Source organism: Dryobates pubescens, chromosome 4 (assembly GCF_014839835.1).
Source record: "Dryobates pubescens isolate bDryPub1 chromosome 4, bDryPub1.pri, whole genome shotgun sequence".
Lineage (NCBI taxonomy): Eukaryota > Metazoa > Chordata > Aves > Piciformes > Picidae > Dryobates > Dryobates pubescens.
In genome coordinates, this window is record NC_071615.1 from 1703423 (window position 1) to 1726293 (window position 22871).

Consider the following 22871-nt stretch of genomic DNA (forward strand, 5'->3'; position numbering starts at 1 on the left):
TAACACATCCAAAGTACATCCAGGCATTAACAGCTCAGCTTGGTCTATCTATTAACAGTGCTAAGTGTTTAATAACTTACTGCCATTAAAGGACAACCACAGAATCCCAGCAAGGAGGGGGATGGAAGGGACCTCCCTCTGGAGATCATCCAGTCCAATCCTCCTGCTAAAGCAGGGCACCCACAGCAGCTTGCCCAGGAGCACAATGGGCAGGGGGGAGTGGAATCTCCCCAGGGAAGGGGACTCCACACCTCCTCTGGGCAGTCTGCTCCAGGGCTCCAGCAGTCTCCCACCAAAGAATTTTTTCCTCGTGTCAAGGTGGAAGTTCCTGGCTTCCATTTGTGTCCACTGCCCCTTGTCCTGTCACTGGGTACCACTGCCAAGAGCCTGCCCCCTTCTTCTTGACATCCACACTTCAGATACTTGTAAACATCAGTAAGATCCCTTCTGAGTCTTCTCCAGGCTCAACAGCCCCACATCTCTCAGCCTTTCCTCATCAGACACATGTTCCAGGCCCCTCATCATCCTCTTAGCCTCCATTAGCCTCTCCAGTTATTTCCCTTCCCCTCCTGAACTGGGGAAACCAGAACTGGGCACAATACTCCAGCTGTGGTCTCCCTGGAACAGAGAGGGAGGAGAATCAGGTAGAGCCTTGCTTTTTGTCATTTCATAGACAGAATGCACCTCCCTGGACAGGGCTGCAAGATGAGCTCACAGAACAGCACTATGCAGCTGCTGGAGTAACATCACCACCCCACTTGCTGGATCCACTGACAAGATCAAGCACTGCAGATCTTGGAGCAATCTCCAGGTCTCCTCACAGGCCTCCATTGTGCTCAGAGCCCTGCTAAGACAGATGAAAAAACAAACAACTTGGTTTGATCCTTCAAAGCAAAGAAGCCTTCCTCAGCCCTTGGAAGCTTGTCTCAAGCAGGGGCAAATGGTATTGCCCAAGGTTCATTTTCACTCTTGGCTTTGAGCATACCAGGTTTTACACTGATGTAACATCATGTAGGATGTTCTGGTGGAGAGGTTAGACCAAAAGAAGTCTAAAATGCTCATTAACTCCACCACTGTTTTCTCCACAGTAAGTCAGGAGCTTCCCATCTCTGAGGCTGGGAGCTCAGGGGCAGCTGTCCAGCTGCTCCACCTGCATGCCTGTATGGGTGGTGAGGAACACAAACCTGAAGAGTTCAGCTTTCCACCATCTACATTCAGGCCAAGCCAGAAACCTGTGAACAACCTCTTACCTGTGAGGAGTTGGTTTGGATTTGCCAGCTGCCCCTATGAGATTCCTGAGTCCTTGTTGCTCCTTGAGATCTAGGGATGGATTTCTCACCTGCTCACATCCCCTGAAGCACAGCAGCAGGATGGAACTCCACCCTTTACCCTCATGGTCAAGAACTTGTTCCTAGCATCCAGTCTAACTCTAGAGCAGTCAGCCTCCCCTCCATCCCTGGAAAGGTGATGGAACAACTGATCCTCCAGGCAAGGAGGGGGCAAGGTCACTGGAAGCAGTCAAGGTGGTTCTACCAAGGGGAAGTCATGTCTGACCAACCTGACAGCCTTGGATGAGAACATAAGGAGGTGGATAGATGATGGTAGTGCAGTGGATATGGTTTATCTTGATCAAGAAACCATCTGACACCATCTCCCACAGCATCCCCACAGCCCAGCTGAGGAAGTGTGGTCTGATCAGGTAGTGAGGTGGATTGTGAACTGGTTGAAGGAGAGAAGTCAGAGAGAGCTGTGGTCAATGGGAGTGAGTCCAGGCCAGGGTCCTGCTGGCCTTCTTGGCCACCTGGGCACACTGCTTGCTCACCTTCAGCTGCTGCTGACCACCCCCAGCCAGTTCCATTTTCCCAGGCAGTTTCCAGCCACCCTGCCCCAGGTGTGGAGCGCTCATGGTGGTGTTGTGACCCAAGTGCAGGGCTCAGCACTTAGCCTTGTTGAACCTGATCCCACTGGCCACAACCCACCGAGCCAGGCTGTCCAGATGCCTCTGACCTAGCTCCTGTTAGAAGCCAACTGGAGGTACCTGGAGGTTTTTAGAAAGCTGACACAAACCAAGTCTTTATTCTTTGTGGCAGAAAATAAATACAGGTGCATATTTCATATGCTTTTCTATAAAAGCACTCCTACAAAACCACTGAACTGCATACAACAGTACAACCTTTTTGGCTTGGAAAATGCAAAGATGACACAGTCACTTCATCTGAGTATCTCTGAAAGCACTTGCAGCAAGCAGCTTTGGGAAAGGAATGATTCATTTAGAAGCCAAATTCTTGCCTCAAGTGTTGTGTGGAGTTGGTTCCCTGCCCCCTCCCCCACCCCCTGCATCCTGTGTACAGTGCAACTAACCTAAAAGCAACTACAACAGGGTCTCTGTGAAATGTTTAGTTCCCCACCCACCCTCCCCCAACATAAAAAAAGCAGGGGGGGGGAGGGGGAGCAAAGAAAAAACCCAAACCAACCCAAAAGCTCTTTAAAACTGTTCTACCTTGATACTGAAACCAAGAGAAAACAAACAAACAAACAGAAAGTGGCTCAATTGAAGTATTTAGGTAAGCATGGTGCTTCACAGCTCCTCATCTCTTTGCTTCCAGTTTGGCCTGGGGTGGGGGGCTCCTTCCAGCAGCACTAATCATCCAGTCCTATGTTTCTGAACAGGTATGACATGGACTCCCCGTTGTGGATCCTGCGGATGGCCTCCGAGAGGATCATGCTGATGTCCACAGTCTTGATCTTGGGGCACTGGAGCTTCTGTATCTCGTGTGGAATTGTGTTTGTAACCACCACCTACAGAAAAGAAAGTGATCAGATGCAGCTCGGAGAGGTGTGCTGCTTCCCCCATCAGAGCCCTGAGAGAGGATCTCCATGTATCCATGGCTACTAATGGCGCTCTCCTGCCTTCCTCCCCTTCTGCCACAGGGGGCCGGGGGAAGGTACACAAACATCTCCCACACTGAGGGGAGAAGTCTGTTCATGCTGCCAGAGTCACCTCACCACTGCCCCTGTTTCCCTTTGCTACAGTTTAAGGACATGTAGATGATCACATTCACACAATCACTTTGGTTGGAAAAGACCTTTAAGGTCCTGGAGTCCAACCACCACCTAACTCTATGAAGTCTGGTGCTAAACCATGCCCCCTTCCATGGATGGGGATTCAACCACCTGCCTGGGCAGCCTGTTCCAGTGCTTGAGAAACCTTTCACTGAAGAGGCTTCTTCTAATATCCAACTTAAACATCCCCTGCTGCAACTTGAGGCCATTTCCTCTCATCCCATCACTTGTTACTAGGGAGAAGAGTCCAACCCTCACCTGGCTCCAACCTTCTTTCAAGGAGCTGCAGAGTGACAGGAGGTCTTCCCCCAGGCTCCTCTTCTCCAGGCTGATCTACTAAAGTTCCTTCAGCTGCTCCTCCCCAGCCCTGTTCTCCAGACCCTTCCCCAGCTTTGTTGCCCTTTTCTGGGCCTGTTCCAGCACCTCAATGTCCTCCTTGGAGTGGCCCAAAATTGAACCTAGTACTCAAGGTGTGTCCTCACCAGTGCTGAATACAGGTGGACAATCACTTCCCTGGTCCTGCTTGTCACACAGTTCCTGATCCAGGCCAGGATCAGGATCCTGTTGGCCTTCTTGGCCACCTGGGCACACACTGGCTCACCTTCAGCCAGCTGGCAATCAACACCCAGATATATACACACCCAGACACAATTCCACAGTGGAAACCCAGGAGCCTCCCAGCTGAAGTCTTGCATTTGAGACTTCATTTACCAAGTCAGGAGAGGATTTCTGCCTCCAAACCCCCCCTGACCATTTGGTCAGCAATTCAGGATCCAGGCTTACCTCATCGATCGCCGACTCCTCGATCAGCCGGGGAGCATCAGAAGACAAGAGGCCGTGCGTGGCCATGACGAAGATCTTGTAAGCTCCTCTCTCCTTGAGGGTCTCAGCTGCAGCAAGAAAGCTGTCAACATCATCTATGATGTCATCCTGTCAAAAGAGGAGGACAGAAGTGTTCAGCTTGGAGAAGAGCTTTCAGATCACCGAGTCCAGCTGTAAGATGTGCTCAGTGAAGATCTACCAGGGCCTCAGACAGACGGACACAGCACACCCAGACAGACATCACCTCCTTTTCAAGTGTGACAGCTGACAGCCAACACAAACTGGACCTTTTTGTTGCTGCTGTACTCCAGACACCTGAACTAGATGGGAAGAGTAGAAATGCAAAGGGCCCAACAACTGCAGCAACACGAAGGGACAAAGGAGCTCTCCATGAGGGGAAGAGGGAAAAGAAACTGAGGTTCAAACACCAAACTAACAGAAAATTGCCCTTTTCCCTGACAAGCCCAGAGGCTACACTTTGCTTCAGAGGAACCATGAGACTGCATCATCTCTGCTACACTGGAATTTCTGAACTCAAGAGTGATTTCTCTCCTCATCTCATGTGTAAGCACCCCCCTAAAACTCCTCACCTTCACAGAACTTTGGTCTGTTCCTAGAAACAAGGTCCAAATGCTTGGGATCTCCCCAGAGGTCCCACAGTCAGCTTCAGGAAGCCTACACAGCACCACTTCACGGTATAAGAAGTGGAGTACTGGCAGTCAGGCATCCACCAAAGCTTAGTTGCTGATACAGCAAAAAACCAACACATTCAGCATCGTTTATTTATGGCACCTCACTTACCACAATGATTGCAATTCTCCCCCCTACGTCTCCCACAACTGTGATGGGTGGTTTTTCCTTGGGAATCAGCACTGAGAAACAGCAAATATTTCAAAGGGACAGAAAGGAGAAAGAAAGAGAAAGTTTATACAACTTACTTGAGCTGTGAATGGCCTGCTTTGAACAGGTCACTGCTGCTACAGGGAGAAGTGCAACAACAAACACTTCAGCCACCACAGGGAAAACCAGCAGGATTTTCATCCACAGAATTATCTTCTGTTGAGCTTAAAGTATTAACTGAATTTGTTTGTACCCAAATTCTTAACCAAGCCATTTCATTCTTAGTTTTAGCGTAAGGATTAGAGTGGCCTGCAGACACAACTGGTTCAATCACCCTGCTGGGATCCCAGCTAGGTTTATGGAATGAGGTTTTGCTCTCACAGCTCTGGATCACATCCACATTCAGCAAGGTCACTCTGTCAAGGCCCATGACATTATACAGCATCCTGGTTTTGCTGGGACAGAATCCCAGGCCAGCCATGGGCTGAAAGCTGTGAGCAGTTTGGAGTCAAGCAGGGAAGCTGCCCTGAGTTAGCACCAGGTGTATCCCAGAGCATGAGTGGCACACTCAGCATAAAGGGGGAAGTTTGCTGAGGATGGGAAGCTCCTGCTTGGGCTCCTCCTAAGCCTGGCTGCCCTTCCTTGTCCTGTTCCCAAGGGCTGCCTTCCCCTTCAGTGTGACTGCTGTACCTTCACTGAGCTGAGTGTAACTTCACATACCTTGTGCTGGATTGGTAGCAGTTTAGTTGTTTCATTAAATTAGTTGTCATTTTAACCCAGGGGGCTTCTCCCCCCTTACCAATCCCCCTTCTCTGCTGGGTAGGGGTCACTGGGTGGCAGCCAACTCCTGTATTTTAGCTCCAGATACAGGCTAAACCTCTACAGAGCTACACACACAGCCAGTGTCACAGCTCAGCTTCTTAGCTCTGTGTCCCAGAAAAAAATCCAATAGGAAAGGTAAATGGCAAAAGAAGTGAGGCCTTTCTGAGAGGGGCTCTTCTGATTAGCTGTAAAGACACAGGGCACAGACCTCAGGAACAGCCTAGCACTAAAACCATGGACAAAGGGCACTGAGAAGGTCTCTCTCCTCTCACCTTCTCACTGAAGAGCCTCTCAGCCTCCCAGCCCTGTGGCAATGGTCCCTCACTGCCAGCCCCACCCCCCAAACCCATCAAACCCAAACTTACTTACTGGGTATCTCCAAGCTGGGGTGAATAGCAGCTACATTTTTGGCTGTGGGTGGGGAGTGTCTCCCGTCCACCATGTCCGACTCGGCATCCTGAGCTTCGCCGTGAATCACCGCGATGCCCAGCCGCAGGCGCTCGGCGAACGACTGTGCCCTGCAGGGAGAGGGTTCAAACCCCCCAGAGACCTTCCATTGAAAATACTCCCCACACAGCCAGTGCTAATCTGTTTCCAGTTTATAGCTTCAGAGGGGAAAAAAAGAAAAAAAGCAGGGAAATGGAATGATCCTAACGTTTTAGGAGAGCACATGGGAGAAATCTCCTGTGCCGCGGCATCGTTTCACCAGGCTTGTGAGAGCCACAATGGCCTTGCAAGCATCCCCTCTGCCCTGGAAGCAGCTGGACAAATGCTGCAGGTCACAGAGCTCTGATTGTTTCCTTCTGTTTTGCCCAACAGTCAAAAAAAAGAAAATACTGTTTCCCAGCCTTGAGAATTGCTGCAAGCCTAAGCTCCAGCAGGCCTCCCGAAGGAGAGAAGCAGCTGGCTTTCGATCAACCGTTCTTCCCCGTGAGGGTGGTGAGGCACTGGAACAGGCTGCCCACAGAAGCTGTGGAGCCTCCAAGCCTGGAAGTGCTCAAAGCCAGGTTGGACAGGGCCTTGAGCAACCTGGTCTAGTGGGAGGTGTTCCTGGCCATGGAGGGGAAGTTAGAACTAGATGATCTTCGTGGTCCCTTCCAACCCAAACCATTTCTGACTCAAGTGACTCAGCTGCGACCAAGAACAGCCTAGGTGTCTGGGATTGCCTACATCTAATAGGGACAAAAAAACCCTGCAGGTGGAAACAGAAAACAAGTGTTCAGCTCCTTATTTTTAACAAGACTTGTTCTAAAGAAGCCAATATCCCTGACCTCCTGGCACACAGCCTCCCCTACAGAGAAAGGAACCCAGACAATCCAGATGGCATGACAAACCAGTTCCACAGCCTCGACTTTTACAAGCTTACAAACAAGAAGTTCCCTCACCATGCAGTAATTCCTCAACTAAAATCAGGAATGCATGTGAAGATGGGAGAGTGGGGAAAGCAGAGAGCTGGAGAAGCAAGAACTTCACAGGCAGTGTTTGCATTCCTGATGCTGGAAGCAGCAGGTGAAAATGAGCAGATTGATTCTACCTCAACTCACACACTCAAGAGTTTGGCATCCAGCCTGAGCCAAGCCTAACCTCCTGCTGCTCAAAGTGAGCCTGGCACATTCAGTGCCACACTTTGCTCCAGCCTCAGCATCTCAGAAGTGGCCTAAATCACCTCCTTTACACAACCACAGTCCAAACAAAATGAAAGTCAAAGTCCAGAGATGAATCTTCCCATTGTGATGCTCAGGTAATTAAAAATGAAGCATCTCAGAGAACCTTTAAAGGCCATCTAGATCAAGCTCCCTGCAGTCAGCAGGGACATCAACTACAGCAGCTTGCTCACATGCCTGTCATGGGATCATGCAACTGTTTCAGTTGGAAAATCCCTTTAAGATCATAGAGTCCAACCACTCTCTAACTCTGCTAAGTCTGGTGCTAAGCCATGTTCCTCAGCACCACATCTCTCTCTCTTTTAAACACCTCCAGGGACAGGGATTTAACCACTCCCCTGGGAAGCTTATTCCAGTGTTTGAGAACCCTTTCAGCAAAGAAGTTTCTTCTAAAGCCCTACCTAAACCTCCCCTGCTGCAACTTGAGGCCACTTCCTCTCATCCTGTCACTTTGGAATTGCACAAGAGACTAACACCCACCTCAGTCAAACCTCCTTTCAGGGAGGTGTAGAGAGTAACATGAATGTTGCCAGGGATGGGACACCTGCCACCTCTCTGGGCAACCTGGGTCAGGGTTTCAGCACTCTCAGGATTGAAAAATAATGCAATCTCTTCTCCCTAACCTGAACTCTCCCTCTTTTAGTTTAAACCATCACTCCTTGTCCTGTCCTGCTAAAAAAAACAGTCTGTCCCCAGCTTTCTTAGAGGACCCATCAAGTACTGGAAGGCCTCAATAACCTTCTGCCCTGTGGTTATCACACAGTGAGGATATTTTTTGGCATGGTTAACTACAGATAAATTAGGATTCCAAACATATTCACCTCAAGAGTGAGGACTTCAAAGGCAAAATCCTATCAATTAAATGCAGTATTAAAATGCATCAGAGTAACAGCAATGAGTTGTTAGCTTTCTGGGAAGCTCAGAAACCACAAGCACATTCTAAACTCCATCAAGCAAAGGCTGTCTCACAAGCAAGCATTCATCTGAAAAGGATTTTCCTTGATGAGGCTGCAAGACTCCAATCACCCTTTCCCAAATACAGTGTAGCTGCTCAAATCCTGCTCCCAGGGCTCCCAGGTGCATGTGAAGAAGCTAAAACCATCCCAGCTCCGAGACTCTCTCCTAGGCACATCGGCTCTGTGGGCAACTTCTCTGCCTGATCAGTCAAAGCTCCAGGCAGGCAGCTTGCTGGCATGTGCAATTAGTTGACAAGCATGAAAATGCTTCACCAAATGCCTGCCTACAGCCCAGAGGCAACACTGACACCAGGCAGAAGAAAGGGTCCAAGAGCAGCAAAGCATAACCTAACTGGCCATAAAAAGCACTGCTGGGAGAGAAAGTTGACAGAAGCTGATGGCCTCACTGTGCTGCCACAAATGGAAGTCTTTCTCATTTGCTAAATGAAGGAACAAAACCTTTCTGACAAAGACTACCACAATGCCTTGGCATGAGGCTCTAGATGACTTTCCTTTTTCCCCAGCAAGCTATAGGTTTGTCACCACAGCAAACACAGCACCACTGAAACCACCATCCAACTCTGGCACCACCACCTGAGAGCAAGGTCATTCCAAACAACAGGAGGAGCCAGCCAAAAAGCTCTCTGGATTAAGAACACTTTTCAGTCAGGGATGTGATAACCAAAACCATCTGGAAGATCAAATCCCATCTTGCCATGCTAGACGGTGAAGTCCCAGGTCTGTGCTCAGGGTCTCACCAACCATGCCCAGCAATTAGCTTGGATTAGTGGTGTTGCACTCCCAGCCCTTTTCCTTCATTTACAGCAGGAAATGGAGAGTGTAAACACACAACTGTAATCTGAATCACCACCTTCTTTATCCTAACTGCTATCAATTTTGTATCCAAAGGGCATCAAAGCTGGTGAAGGATCTAGAGCACAGGTCTTGAGAGGAGCAGCTGAGGAAACTGGGCTTATTAAGGCTGGAGAAAAGGAGGATCAGGGGAGATCTTCTGGCTCTCTACAACTCCCTGAAAGGAGGCTGGAGCCAGGTGGGGGTTGGTCTCTGCTCCCAAGGAACAAGTGACAGGACAAGAGGAAAAGGCCTCAAGTTGCACAAGTTTAGGTTGGACATGAGGAACAATTTCTTCCCTGAATGGTTTGTCAGGGCCTAGCCCAGGCTGCCCAGGGCAGTGGTGGAGTCCACATCCCTGGAAGGATTAAAAAGCCATGGAGATGTGGTGCTGAGGGCCATGTTTGGTGGTGACCTGGCAGTGCTGGGTTAATGGTTGGACTCGATCTCAGAGGTCTCTTCCAACCAAAACAACTCTGACTCTGCCCCTCCCAACCTTCACGACTTTATGATTCACCCCCATCCATCTGCTTGGCTTTCACTCTCCTTAGCTTTATTACCAATACAACCATCATCAAAACAGGCCTGAGAGGGGTCTGAAGGCTGCATCTTCTCATGATTGGGTACCTGCCCTTGAGCCTATGAACAAAACCAGGACAGAGCTTTCCTGCTCTAGGACAAGAGAGCAGATCTTACCCACCTCTTGGCAGACGCAGGGGATTTGGCCACAATTACAGCATTCCTGTAGTCTGGTATCTGTAGCAAATAACAGACAGCAATGTCTACTTCATGTCTTCAGACAAATTTCAAACTCAGTCAGAATCAGAGAACTTCATTTTGCCAGACAAATTGGTAAGCATCAAGCATTTAACCTAGGAAAGCAACCTGAAGAACGCAGGGCGCCAGGGCAAAGTGCCCAGCTGGATACAGACAGGGGTTTAGAAAAGTCAGCCATTAGAAGTGTACCTTTTGTGAACACAATGTCATATCACAGCTTAAACCAAGCAGCTGCTTCAGGAGACATCAGGGCTACAAGGACAAGGGTGGAAAGAAACAGGAAAGCATCCAAAATTGAAGTTTCCTGTTCCCCTGGCCTCTGCTGCATGCACATGGCAGCCTTGACCCACCTGAAAGCAGGGTCACCTTTAGCTCCTAGGTTTAGGGTTGTTACTCAGAGCACAGTCAAAAAGCAACACTCCTCCATCACTCATCACATCCCACTGACTCTGCATGAACCATCACCCTGGCTGATACTGCTGCACACTGCTTCCTACACAGAGCAGCACCAGAGGCTGCTGCTGCAAACCCCAACAGCAGCAGAGCTAAGGTCAAGCCTGGGCTTCATTCTGAGCTCTGAAGGGTACTTCAGGCAACTCCTCCCAGTCTGCTCTGAAATTTGCTGTCCCTGCACTCCCCACTCTCCCTCCAGACTTCTCTTCACTTAACCAGCATTTTAGTCCCCATCACTCTGAAGTTTCTTATCCTAGTCCCCATGTCCCTGCAAATAGCAATTCTACATCAGACTCATTTTTCCTTGTCAGTAACTTCTCACGCATTTCACTATTCACACTTCAGTTCTCCTCTCCAACAGCAATCTGTGCTCCATTCTATTCTATTCCTTCTCACACCTCATCTCACCACCTCCTTTCAAACTCTGTGCTTTCCTGCCCTGGATGCTGCTTTCTATGACAGACAGAGAACCTGTCTGTCTTTCTATCAGTTGTCTGCCTTCCTATCAGTCAATAGTCAACAGCCACTCTCAGCTGAGCAGCAAGTGAAGCCCTACAGAGCAGACCCACTCCTCAGAATTCCATTCTCAAGGGGCAGACTCCTCACTGAACACCCACAAATGATTTAGTTCCACATATTTGGGGGGGTGGTGCCTGGACATGCAGTTGTCAGAAGTCAAACCCCAGCTGGAGAGCATGGAAACATTTGAGGCTTTTTCCTAGCACAAGCAAGGTAAGTTCTTCCATGATCTTATCCTCAAACACACAACTCACTCAGACTCAACATTTCCAAAACCATTCTGCCTGAACCAGGCACAGCAAAGGAAAGAGAAAAGCAAACAACCAAGTCCTGCAGCGGGGCATGGGCCTAACTGAAAACAGCAGCTTGGCTGAGGACGTGTCAGGCTATATTAATAATCCACAAAGCTACTAACTCCACCTAGAAATCTGGGAAATCAGCATGTTCTGTCCTTCATAAACACTCAGTTATACAACAGGCTCCAAAGATTAACATGATGGAAGGTATGGACAAGGCAGGGCCTGTCACTTGACATAATACAGGCTTTGATCTTGTTCAGACATCACAACCTCATTTTTCCACTGCCAAACTATCAAATTTGTTCTCAGCTCTTTAAAAATGAAGTCAGAAAGCCAGAAATGTCATCCAGGAGATAGTAAGACAGCAACAGCTCCTTGTAACAAAGAGCTACATCACTCTCAGATTAACATGCAGGCAGAGGAAGGAGAGGAGACACCTAGCACTGAACACTTGCTAAGCACACAAAGGAAAAGCACCACACTATCTTCATGCCACTTTCATTTCACTGACTGGACTCTCTCCATCCCAGAACACCAAGTAATTCTCTTCACACCCACACATAAACTTCCAAGAGGCAACAACTGCAAGCCCTCATCCTCTTAATTTCCAGTGAAATGCTTTTTTAAGTGACCTCCATTCTTACCAAGCTGGACTCTGCTTCATGCTACTCAATATTCCTCATCACAGCTCCCATCTGAAATGTTTTCCATGCCTGAGCATTCAGAGCAGGATGCACAACAAGCTGCTGCCACTGTGAGCTTCAGATGAAGACTAAATTCTTCCTGAGCAGCATTGGATGAAACTTTTAAGAAGATGCCCTACATGACCTGGCTGCTGAAGGCTCCTGCCAATCTAGATCCCATTTGGTCAGATGCATTCAGTCAGCTCTAGTTGTAGCAACTCATAACATGGACAAGCAGAGGAATGAAGAAATTCAATCTGGAAGTGCCTTTTAAGAACCCTCTACACATACTTCAGGAGATCTCTGCAGATTTCCATGTGTCAGACTGCACAGCAGTGCCACCCTCAAAGCTGCAACAGTTCTTTGTGAACCATAAAAAGCTCACACATCAAAATGTGCTTCACGACTAAACCAGGAATGTGCTCTTGTTACCCACCAGAATCTGTACCCTCAAGCAGCAGAAAAGCACAACTTGTCCTGTGTCTTTGTATTGGGCTTTCCACTTTCCTTCTTTAAACTTATGAAGTGCTTACAAGGTGCAATACTTCACTCCTGGTATACGAGATGAATGATCTGTGCAAAGCCAGAGCCTGGAGTTTTGGTCTATCACCCTCTGACTCCAGCACCAAATGAAACTGATTCCCCAAGCAGGTTTTAAAGCAACAAGATTTTGTTAGGACAGTGGTGGTTTGGGGGCTGGCATTCATTTTTCTGTTGCCTTTTTTGGGGCATTGGTATCTCTATAAAACAAACCAGGCTGGAATCAACAGTAAGAGTGACTTTTCTCTCACAAGGAAGAAAGCATGAGCTTTATTCCAAATCATCATTAGTCAGAGGCATAATGTGCACCTTACACCTACCATTAGCATTTGCACAATTTGTCTGGGTGAATCCACCACCAGCACTTCTCAAAGCACTTGTAAAAATAAGATGGAGAAATGGATGCTCAGCACCTCAGCAGTTAAGCTCCTCAAGTCAAGACATGCTGGACGAACAGCAGGTGAAGATTTCCACACCAGGGTCACCTGCTCTTGCTCTCAGAGCACCATCAATAGGCTCTCTCATAGTTTATAACTTAGCTTCCAAAAGGTTTTCATAATGAGATATAAAGCAACCCTCTGTGTGTCAAACCAGGTGGAAATAGGAAAGGGAGAGGGTATCAAGAGCAAGGAAAATAAACTAAGAGTTAGGTGACTACATCTGAGAAGGCAGAAGAGCACTGCTGCATGGAGAAGGGAACACCAGCTCCTGATGATAGCTCAAACCTGCTGGGAAGAAAAGAACCAAGTGCCCCAAGGTGACTTTTCCTTTCCCCCTTCTTAAAATTCTGTGTGGAGCATTAAGTCTCTTCAGAGGAATCTGTTTCAGAAGCCTCAAGATGTGACACACACACAGCCCCCCCCCAAAAAAAAAAGTGAAAAATCATTATAAAAGCTGCTTAAACCAGCAAGGTCTTCCTCACCTCCTCTTGGATGTACTGCAGCAAAAATGGAGATGCTCTCAAGTTATCAACTGGAATGTTGAAGAAGCCCTGTATTTCCTTCTGATGGAGGTCCATGGTAATGAGATGAGTTAGCCCTTGGGAAAATAAAAAGGCACATGGGGAAGCACATCAGGAGAAGGAAGAGAGAACTCTCTGCCACTCTAAGAAGTTTAACTGGAGTTTGTCCAGAACAGAATCTCTAAGCTGCCCTGGGAGCAGCACAGTAACCTTGGTTAAAATATGCAGCATATTAACTACAGCCCCCATAAGCACACCAACGGCACCAGGTTTGGAGATCTCTGCGGTGTCCTTTCAAAACAACCCAAGGCTCCACATAACTGACTCAGTAGTGCCACACTGAGGCAGGTAAGAGCCTTCTCCCTTTGACAAGGGACAAGTAACTACGATAAACTCTGCCACACACCAAGACCTCCCCAGCCCAGCTGATGGCAGAGTCCTGAAAAACAGCCTCAAATCCTAACCATTGAAACCATTCTCTCACGCCAGGAAAGCAGATCACTGTGTGTTCACTGGGATTGTTCTTTTTGTCCCAAGGACAAAGCCCAACCCCTCACACTCTGTGAAAGAAACAGAAAATGAATGACTGTCACTCTCTCATCATCTCAGATGGAAAGGACAGATGCAAAGCATGTGCATCCATCCAACAGGTGGAAAATAAAACAGGACAAAAACGACAAAGAACTGTTTGAGAGTGTCAAGAGAGACAAAGAACATGCTTAGGAGATGGAGACCATGGCCCACAGCAGCAGAGTCCAGCAGGCTCATCCTGCCAGCTCAGTGGGACACAATGCAAGACAGCTGTCACAAGTTTGGGGTGAAATGAAGTTGCCCTTTGGTTTTTACTGGCACTTGTTTCTAATAAGCCCCAACTTGTGCACAGAGTCCTCTACAGCTGGAAGCTGACAGCAGGTCCCTCCACTGCCCTGATTGTTTTGTACCAATCTGTGTTCTTACCAGCTTTGCACATCATTGAAGCCAGCAATTTCGAGACAATGGAGCCCCTTTTCCTCATCTTGCACTGTTTGCTGTAGGGGAAGTAAGGGATCACTCCAATAATGCTCTTGGCACAGGAGGTTTTACAGGCATACACCATGATCAGGAGCTCCATGATGGTAGTATTCACATCCCTGGAATGAAAAGCATCTAGTTTTGTATCCTGTGCACAAAAATCCTGCATTCAACACCAAATCTGTACCCTCTTCAGGGCAGCACAGTGTATGGTGACAGAGTGCTCATCACTAAGAATCCAGCCATGCACCTCAGGACAGCAAGTGCCCTGCACTTAGCATTCTAATTCTGCACTAGAATTACACTTCATTATGTCTCTCACTTGGCTATTTTGGGCAAGTCAGATGGTTTGGTTAGACCATTTTCAGGCTTTTAGTCATACAGCATGCTGCAGTAACAAAGTAGCCCATAATTTACCCCCAACATCTCTTCCTATTGCTCATAAACCAAAATGTCTTTATTTTTTGATAGAGAGAGGTTTCAAGTTTCAGACCTTACAACACAGTCCTCCATTGTTCAAGCAAACAGGGGGCTAAACATTTAACAATTACCCTCTGGTTTTCTGCCCTGAATACACTGAGGGGGTATCTTTTTCAGATGAGAACTGCTCATCTACTGAGAGGCCTAACTCTGCTGTCATTAAAAAAGACTTAGCCTCTGTAAAGTTCAATTAAAACAGAAAAGAAGAGAAGAGCATTTTCTGAATCAGGGGACACATGGCTCAGGAAATGCTCCTCCATCACTTGGAACTCAGGAACAGTGCTGGAGGGGTAGCTGAAAAGGGAAGAATTCAGAGAGAATGATGACATAAGCAAGAGAGAATGCAGAGACCTGGGGCAAAATCTCATTGACACATCCAGTGAAAATACTAAGAGCAGAGGTTAGCTTCCACTGAAGTCTTCTGTGTGCACACATAAAAACCCCAAACCCAGTAACACCAAAAGCTCCAGAGAAGCCTCTGCCTGGTTAATCCAAGCTTATTACACTGTATCATATATACAAAATGCAAAGAGAAACTGAATTGGAAGCTTTCCTACAGCCAGCCCATGTCAAAGTGCCAGCAGTTTTTAAAGAGTTACTCACTTGGAAACTGTTTGGATGATAAAAACATCCTTTCCTCTCACAGACTCCTGAATCTGCACTCTGGTTTCTGCAAAGAAGAGAAATATGTAATACTTGCAACAGCAAAACTCCACTGAGTCTAAGAACAGGTTAGCCAATATCCTGGTGTAGTTAGGGAAGCTTCCAGTGAAATGCTCACCTCTGTTTGGCTCTTGGTACACCTGAACCTTCCCCATCTCAACTCCTAAGCGCCTGCAGGAGCAGAGAGAAGTTAGTGTGGGCAAAGGCAAGGCCAAAGCCCATACAACACAGTGAGCAGTGAACAGCCTGCTTGTCACAGGAGAATACCAAGGAAAGAAAACCCCAAACCATAAACCCAGTAATTACACTGGAAATTGCCTAACAAAGCATCTACCATCTCCAGGAGCTGCCCTGCAGGCTAAGCTGAATTCAAGCTCAGAAGAGTAAGCAGTGCAAAACCACCAATGATGCTTGGGTACCAACTTCTAATCTTCAGTCCATATTTCTGCACACATTCTACTGCCATCTATTTGCAGATGCACATGGCAACGTGCACAAGGCTCTAGAGACCACTTTTAAATCATTCCTCTCTGCAGAAAAGATGTCAGTGTGGAGTGAACAGGAAACAGGAGCGAGCTCTGTCGAGAGACAATGGAAGATGAATGTCTGCTGTGTTGATTACAGTATTAGCACAGCAAAGCTCCTTCATCCACCAGACAAAGAACAGGCTAAGAATGACAAAGAACAACTGTTTGAGAGGCAAACTTGGTTTCATCACTAAGGAGACAATAGGGCATGGCATGTGCTTATCCTCCAGTCCTTGCCACGTGTAACTTGAGCTCCTCTGCACTCTCCTTTCACCTCCTGTTTACACTGAATTTTGGGTACATGAGCCTCAGGAAGAGCTCCATCCTGGAAATGTTGCACATCCTAACAGCCACTGCAGTAACATGGTAAAAACTTCCTTAACTCATAGAAGTTCTGCTGTAGCTCTTCATGCAATTAGAGCTAACCAAACAAAACACACAGTGAGCAGATTGATGCAACTTTGCCAGCTAAGAAAATTCCACCATGAGGAGAGGAAGAAAATGCCCAAAACTTCTGGCATGGTTTTTTATCACTATCCAAATATTAGTTTTCCCCAGGTATTCCCTACAAAACTCTGTAGCCAACCCCAGCCTGCCACCAAACAATTTAAACACAAGCTATTTTCTCTGTTGCTGAGCTGTTTAAATAGGCTGCAGGACACAACAGTAAATGCTCCTGCAGACCCTGGCAGCTTCACAGAAATCACAGAATTCTTCTGCTTGGAGGAGACCTTTAAGATCAAGTCCAACATTTAAGTCAGTGCTGCCAGGCCATCACTAAACCCTATCCCTCAGCACCACATCCACACAGCTCTGAAACCCCTCCAGGGGTGGGGACTCTGCCACTGCCCTGGGCAGCCTGTTCCAGGTCTTGATGACCATTGTGGGCAAGAAATTTTTCCTCATATCCAACTTATACCTCCCATGGTGCAACTTTTCCTATCTCTTCTCCTCTTGCTCTTTGGGAGACAGCCTCCTACTTCACTACAACCTCCTTTTAGGAAGTTGCACAAAGACAGAAGGTCTTCCATCAGCCTCCTTTTCTCCAGGCTAAACAGCTCCAACTCCCTCAGCTGCTCCTCACCAGAACTGTTCTCCAGAGCCTTTAGCAGCTTCAGTGCCCTTTTCCAGCCTCTCAATGCTCTTCTTAGAGTGAGGGGCACAAAACTGAACACAATATTCCAACAGCTGAAGTTATGACAAGTCCCCTGCTGCACACCCCAACCTCAGCCCACACACATGATGTGTTCCAGGCTGTGCACTGTCTGACAGCACCAAACAGCTCCCACAGCCTTCCTTCAAACACAGTTTTCAGTAACTGAAGTCCCATCACAACACCAAGGTTCCAACTGCCCTGCAGGTGTTACTTACTCAGCAATCCTCTTGGACAGCTCCATGCACGATGAGTTGGAATTGGCTGAAAACAACACCAGTCCACCCTTGGTTATATTCATGATGGCCCCAATTTCAGTGGATGGCACACAAAACATCAACCCCAAGTTGTTTAGCCGCTTCTACAAGACTGCAAGAGACCAAAGGCCTGTTAGAGGCTACATAGCAAGAGAAATATGTTCTGGTTAGAAAGTGAAGCTTCCCTTGTCTGCATTTCCCAGCATCCTTAATTTTTGTTATCACCACTTTTGACACCCCCAGGAGTGTATCCTTACAGAGTGCTGTGACCCACGAGCCACACCATTTACTGACCTAAACAAGACAGCGTGAAGAAGGGACTGCAGCCTGCCTCACCTGCCTTCTCCTGCCCCAGGCTCCACACCCCCTCCAGCAGAAAGCTCCAAAGACCCCCCTGGATAACCTCCTAACTCCCAGAAGTTAGTTGCTTTGTTTCTTTCTTCATGCAATGTTTTCTGCAGAGTATCCTCTAAGAAGACAGATCCTATCTTCCACCTGCTTGCCCGGTTTATTTTCCAGAACCAAGTGGTATTTATTGACTCTCAGAAGACCACAAAGCCAACCAGAGAGAGAATTGAGCTCAAGAGGGCTGCTGGCTCTGCTGAGCAGCCTTTCCTAGCCACTCTCCACAGCTGCCCCTCCTTCCCTCGCTGTGCAAAACAAATGATGAACTTACAAAGAAGGGTGGAAGGCAAGGCAGAGCTCAGTAAAGCTGGCAGCTGTAAAGAGTCACCTCCTGCACAATGCATCCACTTGCTGAAGCAGCTGTTGTCATTCTCTGTCACTAACAATTCTCCTGTGAAAACAGGAGAAAAACATCAAGAGAAAATCTATACAGGTTTTTATCCCCCCCAAACAAAAGGCACAAACCACTAATCCCACCAAGGATGTGATGGGATTCCATCCTAGTGGGTTCCATCTTTGTGGCTGCTCCTGCTGTAGCATTTTGCTCAAATAAAAGGAAGTCAAATGAATCACATTGACCAGCAGCCACTGCCAGCCCAAAGGGGGACTCCAATTCACCTTGTTGCAGAAATACTCCAGCCCTTCATTATCCTTTCCAGCATTATGCAGAGGACTGATAGTATCAATCACAAGTGGCATAACTCAAAACAAAGTAAAGAGAAATTAGGGTAAATCAATAACTTCCTTCCTGGCAAACATTTTCCCTGCTGAGAAGCAGAATTATCCAGGAGTTGCACATAAGAAAAATAATCAAGAAGCTGATGGTACAGCAACTGTGAAGGCTTCTAAACCAGCAGCTAAAAGAAAAACACCTTTCATACTGAGAGGAGGATTTGGCTCTCTCTATAAAGAAACTCCTTCAGCCAACCTTTGCAACCAGACAAGAGTCTTGCTCAGCATGATCTTATCTCAGAAACTCTACCCAATTAATTGCCAGTTAGGAGCCAGAGGCAGGAGCCTCCTAACAACAAATCTCTTCACCAAGCATCTGTGCTCTGCTCAATTGCTGTGAACAAAAAGCTATCTGTCATCAAAACTTCCAAACTGTGCAGAGTACAAAGAGCAGCAATTTCAGCAAGGGAATGTGAACATTCAGATGGCTTGACTCTGCTAGAATCTGGTGTGTTCCACTGCACCACCAAAGCAAGACCTCACCCCTCTCAGCCTTCACTTGCAACCCTAAAAGGCTGCATGCTTACAGACATCCAGCATAAAGCTCACCTGTACCACTCTCTCCCTCCCAAACTAAGTATCCAATAACTTAAAGACAATTAAAAGCCTCTCTCAGCTAGTCTGTCCCCCTTTGCTCTGCTGCACATTCACTCTCTGTAATTCCCAGAGGTTAACTAATGGCCATCAGCAGTCAGATATCCATAATGGTGCTAAAGATACAGCTTCAATCCCACACAGCAGGTGCAAGAAAAGCTTTTGGGTCTCAACCACCACCTGAAAGCACTCTGCTTGTGTGTTTAGATGGGAACAACACCGAGACAGCTTTTCATGCTACTACAAACGTTCACATGGTGTTCTGAAGACTGCTTTAGTGCCCAACTGTGTTACCTTCTTTGCTCCATGGATTAAGGGAATGAGGAGAGTTAGGAGATCTGATGAAAGAAAAATAGGATGGGCTCCTGAGAATCATTTAGTGTGCATTTTACACCACAATAAGATACTGACACGTTCACAAGCAAGGCTGAACACAGCCCTTCACATAACCATAGCTCAAGGGCTTTCTTGTGGATGCACTTCAGCAAGTGGGTTGGAGCACTCTCTGTGTGTGGAAACTGTATCTGCAGAGCCATATTGACTTATCAACCTTGCAACAGACGTTGAGATGACAGCAAGCTCACAAAAGTTTATTAGGTGTGTGAAGGCATGATTCAAAAGGGGAGATGGGACCACTTGGGAGTGGACTTGGCAGCGCTGGCTAAGGCTTGGACTCAACGATCTTAAAGATCTTTCCCAACCCAAATGATTCTATGGCCTTCTGGCTTGAGATGGACAAATCTTCCAAGCCTGCATCAGGCTGGGGAGAACACAGGCACCACAGCGCGGGCTGCAGCCCACGAACTCCTGTGCTTTCCTGCGGGCTGCACACAGCTACACAGACACAGCACGATGGAGACAGCAAGCACTGGACCGGCTACACAGGATGCCCTGCTCCCACCGGCTTCACACTGAACTGAGCACGGCCATACAGAAAGCACGAGGCAGGAACACATGTAGGGGATCACCGTGGTGCTAAAGAACTGATCCCCAGGGGCCGGAGGGGAAACGGGGACTCGCCCATCTCCCCAGGTGCATTCCCCCGGCCCAGGAGGACTCTCCACACTAACCTGTGTTCCTGGGCTGCACGGCAGGGCCGATCCCTTCCATCCCACACCTCCCTACAAGCCCTCCAGCTGCGCCAGGTGGGTTACACATGCCCGTGGAGGGGAAGCCCACCGAGGCACCCTGCGATGGGTACCTGAGCATCCCTCCCCTCCTCTCAGGGCAGAGGCCTGAGCACGCCGCAGCCCCCGGCACGGAGCGAGCACGCCGCTCCCCTTCACCTCCAGGGCCAGCGGACGGCGAGGAGCTCCCGGCAGCCCAAGAGCCGGACGTCTCGGGAGAGGGGGCAGCGACAAAGCCCCTGCCTGAGGCTGCGGAGCCCTGTGCGGGCAAGGAAGGATGGGGGAGATGTCCTGCCCTCACGCAGCCGGCTGAACTGAGCTGAGCGGGCGGGCTGGCGTGCCCCTTTCTGAAGGCCTTACCTGCCGGCTCCGGCCCCCCGGGCGCCCGGGAGAAGGTAGCCCGGCCGGAGGGGAGGGGGGAGAGGCAAAAGCAGCGGCGGAGCTCAGCCCCTCCGGTCCTCCGCTGGCAAGATGGCGGCGCCGCGCGAGGGAGAGAGGGAGGGGGGAGCGCGCGAGGGGCGGGTGCCAGGCAACGCCCTCCCCCCCCCGCGCTTCCCTCCTCTCCCCTCCCCGCCTGAGGGGAGCCGCCGCCGGCGCCATCTTGCTGCCGCGGTGCTGGCCGGGGGGGACCCTAGCGCCGAGGGCGGGTTTCGCCTTTGCCCCCCCCGGGAAAAAAAGAGAGGGCGATGGGTGGGTAACGGCGCCTGGCAGGGCTGTGAGACCCCCCCAGTGCACAGTCCGTACCGGCGGAGGGGCTGGGTTCCAGGCGCAGATGCCTGCCGTGCTGCTGCGGGCACCGCCGCGCTTGTGGCTTCTCGCCCTCCGCACTGGGGTTCCCCGCTCGGCTTCGCCATCAGCCGCCGCAGCGTGGGGAAGGAAACCTCGCTGGAAAGGGAATGAAAAGAAACCGTCAGTGGCGTCTCCGCTTGAGTTGTGTTTGTCCAGAGTCTGCTGTCGGGACCCTCCTTGCATCGAGGAGAGGTGCAGCTGGAGGAAGATGAAGATGCTTTGTGACAGCGGCAGCAAGATGCTGATTGTATTCACCCCCTTTACAAGCCCGGCTTCATCACAGGACAAACCCCATGACACAACTTGTGGCTTTGGGGTTGTTTTTAACTCCTTTGACCAAGTTGCAGCCATGAGGATGAAGCTCTTGCCAGGGCTCCCTACCCAAAAGCCACAAAACACCACAACAAACCCCAAGCAAAACGAAAAAAACACCCCACCCCCCCCAAAAAAAAACCCCACAACACCAAACAACAAACCACACAAAATACACAATAAAAAAAGAACCCACCTCCCCCCAAACAACACACACAAAAATGCACCCAAAAAAGCCGAAAAAAAAAAAAAACCAACTAAGCACACACAAAAAAACCCAGAACCCATAAAAACACACAGCGACAAAAAAAAAACCCCAAAGTAACCCAAAACGACAATAAACCAAAACAAAGCACACAATAATAATTAAAAAAAAAAAAAAGTTAAAAACCACCAAACAACAAAACACACAAAAAAAAACCACCAAAAAAAAAAAACCACCACCACAACAAAACACAGCCCAAAAATACAACTGAAAACAAAATATAATCAAAAAATCCAACACACACACACACCCCAGCCCTAAAACCCTAAGCGCCACCTTTCCCACTAACTGGTCTCTCGAAGCTGCTTTAAATCAGACTTGTCAGTGCGCCCAAGATGAACAGCGTTTTATTGATCAGACATTCCCCCACTTAGCACGAAGGCACAAGTCAGGTACTTTCCTCTGCAGCTTTTCCTCACACACAAAAAAAAAGCAATTAAGCTTAATTACTCCCGGTCTGCAGGGTGCACTGGAGCAAAGCAGCATAATACTTCTTCCCCGCTCATGGCAAAGCCATCACAAGCAGAAGTTCCGCATGTGCCAGGGCTGCTCACCAGATGTGCCTGCAAAAAGGACAACACTGAGAGTCGTATTTTGAAGCTGCGCTTGCTGCCATTAGGAGCTGCGTTTTCCGTTTGAAATATTCAGCAGCCGGTGCGTCTCCCTATATTGCTCACTTGCTTATTGCTTCCCGCATTCCAGAACCCCATCACTTGTCTCCTTGGCTTTTTCAACAGGCTGGGAGCTGAGGAAGGAGAGCATTTTAACCTGCAGCTGCCAGCTGCCGAGCACTCCAGTTGCAGTGCCTTGCTCAAAGTGAAGACATCTGTTTGAAATATGTGAGCAGAGCCTCTTTGTACCCTGGCAGAGATGCAGCGGAGAACCTTTGCCTTCCCTAGAGCCTTCTGAATTGCCCTTAAGTGTAAGAGAATAGACCTCTCCTAACGCCTCGCCGCTCCCACCATTCTCAGTCTGTATTTTCCTGTTTGCAGGCTGCTGCCAGTCGATTCAGGGTCATTGACTCTTGTAGGTTCTTGTTTTGTTTTAGGGCTCTTAGGAAAAAAAGAGGAAGAGGGTTTGAGCTTTTTGTGAGCCTCTCCCAAGAGCAGCAGAGATTTCTGTTAGCATCAGTGTTCATTGCAGGATTTCCCTACAGGCTGGTAGGGCAGAGCAGTTTAAGGCAGAGCAGCTAGAAACACCACATGGTGAAGCGCTGACCCCTAATGCAATTAGCAGCCTTCCCCAGAAGGAATTTTCAATACCCTAGGGCACCAGGAATTTGCTGACTATTTGATTTGTGCTGTC

The 22871-nt window shown here is 48.6% G+C and overlaps 1 protein-coding gene across 1 annotated transcript; it reads right to left on the reverse strand.

Moving 5' to 3' along the window:
- Positions 1-2443: 2443 nt before the first annotated feature.
- Positions 2444-20688, reverse strand: PRPSAP2 (phosphoribosyl pyrophosphate synthetase associated protein 2). Its single transcript, XM_009896631.2, has 12 exons — positions 20561-20688; positions 18019-18138; positions 17304-17454; positions 15524-15576; positions 15346-15412; positions 14209-14381; positions 13213-13328; positions 9720-9775; positions 5917-6065; positions 4687-4757; positions 3847-3993; positions 2444-2799 (listed from the first exon to the last, which is right to left on the reverse strand). The coding sequence occupies exons 3-12, from the start codon at positions 17420-17422 to the stop codon at positions 2641-2643; spliced, it is 1110 nt and encodes a 369-aa protein (XP_009894933.1). The 5' UTR covers positions 17423-17454; positions 18019-18138; positions 20561-20688; the 3' UTR covers positions 2444-2640.
- Positions 20689-22871: the final 2183 nt, after the last annotated feature.

Bases quoted from the DNA above. Each gene is read 5' to 3' on its own strand.
- PRPSAP2 (XM_009896631.2), bottom strand. From the start codon at position 17,422: ATGTTTTGTGTGCCATCCACTGAAATTGGGGCCATCATGAATATAACC. The intron at 15,577-17,303 runs GTAAGTAACACC...CTGCTCCTGCAG, and splicing joins CTGTCCAAGAGGATTGCTGA to GCGCTTAGGAGTTGAGATGG. The intron at 3,994-4,686 runs GTAAGTGAGGTG...CTCTTTTGACAG, and splicing joins GGAGAATTGCAATCATTGTG to GATGACATCATAGATGATGT.